The sequence below is a fragment of the Ptychodera flava genome, chromosome 11 (genome assembly GCF_041260155.1).
Source record: "Ptychodera flava strain L36383 chromosome 11, AS_Pfla_20210202, whole genome shotgun sequence".
Taxonomy (NCBI): Eukaryota; Metazoa; Hemichordata; class Enteropneusta; family Ptychoderidae; genus Ptychodera; species Ptychodera flava.
The window spans coordinates 34902404-34906970 of NC_091938.1; the positions used below are offsets into that span (position 1 = coordinate 34902404).

The window sequence follows — 4567 nt, forward strand, 5'->3', positions numbered from 1 at the left end:
CTTGATATGAATCACAATTCTCAATGAGTTCACTTTCAGATTTCCAAGGATGAAACAGCATTAATAGTTCTCTGTAATGATTCTCAGTCTGTTAGTTCTTTTGCTTTGTGGAAGTTAACATATCTAATTACTTTACATTTTTGACGTTTTTTGTAGATCAGTCCACCAACTTTGTATGAAACATGTGACTCAGATGATGGTTGTACAAGTTCATCATCAACATTGTCATCATAGTGGTTTGTTTGATTATGTTTTGTGTCATCTTTGTGGAAGTCAAACCAAGCTGCAAAATCTGCCAGGCACCATGCCAAGAGAGGTTTTGGGCGACGTTGGTACTTTTTAATGAGACTGTCAGTTTCTATGTCAGTTGATTCTGGAGGCATTCCTTGAATTTCACAGAGTGGTTTCAACAAAATTGTGCGACTGTCTGGTGGTGATGTATTAATAAACACAAAATCACGTGTAGCACGGCGCAGTGACATTTGAAGTACCAAATATACAGCTTCTTGAGCACTCACTTCTACATGGTTAAGAAACTTATTTCCAATATGTCTAACTCTGTCTTTGATATCTTTATTACCTTCTCTTGCTTCCTTGGTGGCACGCTCTAGTAGGTTACTCATACCTCGCTGAGCCTTACTTATGTATGACACAATGTACATCGCACATGCATATGGGTCTAGAATAAACTGAATATCCATATTTGCTCTCCAAGCTTGTAGTAATGTTAAATTGTAACTATTAATTCTGATCATTTGGTGTTCTCTTGAGAAAAACCTTGTCAGTTGCAAGAGATGAGCGAATAGCATCAATGTATGTTTGCTCATCAAGTTTGAGTTTGGACAGAAATTCCTCAAATGTGATATCATCACCCATACACATATTATCCAATTCCGCCTTTATTTTGACATAGTGCTCTTTCAGTTGATTTTGTGTTTCCTCTGGACAATCAGATTCAAGAGGAGTCAGTATCATTGTTTTTGGCATTGGTGGCAATGGGAAGCCAAATCTACAGACACATTGTCCCTTCTTTTTGCAGGTTTTGGCATGTCTATGTATTGCAGGTTGATCAGATTTTGCAGTGTCTCATCATCAGAATTCATTAAATTTTGACAAGAGATGTATCTGTCAATGAAGTCAGTGATTGTATCATTATCATCTTTATCATACTGTGGAGCATCTTTGATCCATACCAGCATATGAATATGTGGTGATCCTCTCTGTTGAAACTCAACTCGATAAAAGCTATCTGCTATTTCACCAATAGGATGAAGAGAACTCTCTAAGAAATCATGAAGAAATCGTTGTACAGAATAGTCAAAATGTCTTGCACAAGTCACAGGATCAGACTGAATCAATTCACATTTGTCTTTCCAAGTCATTTGACTAATCTCTTCATCAGTGTATAATTTGTGATGCACAGTTTGTCCAAGTATTCGTAGTAAATGATGCCATCGAGTTTCTGCAGCAGAAAATGAGAGGAAAAATGTGGGTAGTCCTAGCTGACGAATCATTGCAAATAAATCTCTTTTTGCTTTTTCCCAATATGGTGGTGATCCTCGGACAGTTCTCAAAATTTTGTAACCTTCATCAAGATGCAACACATTTTGTACTTGCTCATGAGATTGGAAAGAAGCAGCTTTCAATTGTTTGCCTTCAATTTACATTTACGCAGAGATAATGTAGCTTTGTCTTGTATTTGCTTTACTTGTAATTTCTTAAGTTTGAAGAAAATGTTCGGCACTGATTTAGCAACTCTCCTGTCTGAATGTCTTAGTTCCCATTTACATAGTGTACTGTAATGTACAGGTACTTTGTCTTTGGTCTAGGTTGGCCAGCAAATATTGTAGGAAATGACAACTCTTCAGAATATTTATCTTGAAACAAACCCATCGGTTTATTGCGTTCTCCTGGAGCATAGCAGTATGCACCATCATTGTCAATATCAGTTGTTTCAGGTGTAAGTAATGTATCAAGATTTCCTGTAGCACGGTCATCTATGTTTGTCACTTCTGTCCACTCATCATCAGATTCTGTGTCAGATGTTACATTTGTTTGCTCTGGCAAATTAGGACAGTCTTTTGTGTTACTTGTTTTATTTGTGTCATTTTCAGTATTTGTTGTTACATGTAATAGATTCTGGTGGTTCTGATCCCTATTACTTGTAATTTGTGCTTTGTTTATGTTCAGTTCACTGTCAGCATTATCTGTGGTATATGTAATAATCTTATCAGTTGTGGCAGTATGTGTTACTGAATGATCCGAGTCATTTTGATTTATACCTGTATGACTATCTGATCTGTTAGATTCATCTGTGCATTGTGTATCATCAGTTGCAATTTGTTTATCAGAGTTGTCTTGAGGTAAAAATTCTTTCCATTCTTGCTGTTTATCTTTAACTACACCAAAATGATTTGTGTGGGGTGAGATAGTGACATTTTCAGACTTGTACAGACAAGAATTTTGTACTAGCCACTGTGCAGCATCAACAACTTTCTGTGGTCTAATATTTTGCACTTGATATGCATGTTTATAACTTTGTTTTCTTTTTAGCTTTAGTGGTATTGTTTGAGATGCATCTAATGGGCGTGGCAATGTGTTAACAGTTGTAGATATATCACATGGTACGTTTACAACATTCCCTCGTAATGAAGTCTGTTGTCCTCGAGGTAGCTCTCTCAACTGCATAAATGGAATACGTAATGCAACTAGTCTTTCTTCTAATGGATGAAGTGCAAGCTCTTTTGGTAAAGTTGGAAATGACATGTTGTTATGCACTGCACATGGAGGAATGTTGCCCTTTTTCAAATATGAATAACATGTTGAGCAAAGCCATTGCACATCATTATCATCATGTGTTATCCTGAGTCTAGTTATAAGTGGTAGAGTGTCTTTGATATTGTTGTAATTAATCAAAGTTTTTCTGTACCAGAGCTGACTACAACATGCACACTTATAGTGAGGTCCATCAGAAATACTTTTGTGAATATTCTATAAGTTCTTGCACATTCAGTTGTGTACAGTGTCTTTGGTTCTGTTTTTGCCTGTTGTCATGTAAACGTTCTTTTGCTCTGTAATTTTCATTGGTCCGTCTTTTCATCATAGCAATGGTGTTTCTTACCCTTTCCTTTTCACGATATGCAATGTTCAGTCTGGATTTTCTCATTGTGGTAGCATTTGCTGCTTTCTCTTTTAGTCTATGAAATACATTTAATCGCTTCTTTGACTTTGAAATTTTATTTTTCAGTCTTTCTTTTTGTTTGTAGTGGGCATCAATTCGTCTATTTTTCTTGAATAAAGCGTTGCTGATTTTCTCTGTACAAATGTATGCCTCATCTAAACGTCTGTTTTTCTTTCGAATAACGTCTTTCTGTTGTTCTTTTGCTTTATATCCTTTATCTAAACGCACTGCTCTCTTTCGAATTACATCTTTCTGTTGTTCTGTTGCTTTGTATTGTTTATCTGTACGCACTGCTTTCTTTCGAATTACATCTTTCTGTTGTTCTGTTGCTTTGTATTGTTTATCTGTACGCACTGCTTTCTTTCGAATTACATCTTTCTGTTGTTCTGTTGCTTTATATTGTTCATCCAAACGCACTGCTTTCTTTCGAATTACATCTCTCTGTTGTTCTGTTGCTTTGTATTGTTTATCTGTACGTACTGCTTTCTTTCGAATTACATCTTTCTGTTGTTCTTTTGCTTTGTATTGTTTATCCAAACGCATTGTTATCTTGTACATGGCCTGATTCTGTTGTTCTGTTGTTTTATATTTTTTATCTAAGCGCACAGTTTTCTTACGAATTACATCTCTCTGTTGTTCTGTTGCTTTGTATTGTTTATCCAAACGCATTGTTTTCTTGTAAATGGCCTGATTTTGTTGTTCTTTTGCTTTATATTGTTTATCTCTGCGAATTGTTTTCTTTCGAATTAAGTCTTTCTGTTGTTCTGTTGTTTTATGTTGTGTATGGCAACGTTTAAGCTTTTTTCGTATTTGATCTTTTTCTTTCTCTGTCATTTTATAATCTTTATCTGAACGAACACATTGTTTTCGAATTTTGTCTTTCACTTGTTCATTAGCTTTGTAAGTTTCATCTATCCGCTTGGCTCTTTTTCGAAATAAATCTGCCTGTTGCTCTTGTGCTTTGTTTTCTTCATCACATCGTTTTCTTTTCTTTCTAATTAAATCGGTTTCTTTCTCATTTTGTTTGAAATTTGGATCAGCCCTCTTTTTTTGAATCCATTCTCTCTTGCACTGCTGTCTACATGTAGGAACTGTGATGGAACTTGAAATGGGTTTCAGAAAATCATAATGTCCACTGTCTGGCATGGCATTTCTATAAACAAGATGGATAATTAATGGTCCATTGATATTGCCAACAGTGTCTATGGGTTATTTGCAGGGTCCAGATGTACTTGGATACATACATTATACACAATAGCAGCTGCAGTCAACTCAATATGACCTGCATATGTAGCTAAACCTGGTTCATGTCTGCTCATATAGTGTGCATATTCCTCTTTCGTTTGGATATGCCACCTTGCATATTCAACTTTGATTACATCTTTA

The 4567-nt window shown here is 35.7% G+C and overlaps 1 protein-coding gene across 1 annotated transcript; it reads right to left on the reverse strand.

Moving 5' to 3' along the window:
* Positions 1–741: 741 nt before the first annotated feature.
* On the reverse strand, positions 742–4327 carry LOC139144510 (golgin subfamily A member 6-like protein 24). The gene is made up of 3 exons (XM_070715208.1): positions 3022–4327; positions 1890–2207; positions 742–941 (listed from the first exon to the last, which is right to left on the reverse strand). Exons 1-3 carry the CDS (start codon positions 4325–4327, stop codon positions 742–744), a joined length of 1824 nt encoding a protein of 607 aa, XP_070571309.1.
* Between the last annotated feature and the right edge of the window lie 240 nt (positions 4328–4567).

Excerpts from the sequence above, each read along its gene's own strand:
- LOC139144510 (XM_070715208.1), bottom strand. The coding sequence starts at position 4,327 with ATGCCAGACAGTGGACATTATGATTTTCTGAAACCCATTTCAAGTTCC. Across the intron at positions 2,208-3,021 it reads AAAACAGAACCAAAGACACT|ATAATGCTGACAGTGAACTG; the intron begins GTACACAACTGA and ends CATATACCACAG. Across the intron at positions 942-1,889 it reads AGAACGCAATAAACCGATGG|AGGAAACACAAAATCAACTG; the intron begins GTTTGTTTCAAG and ends CTGATTGTCCAG.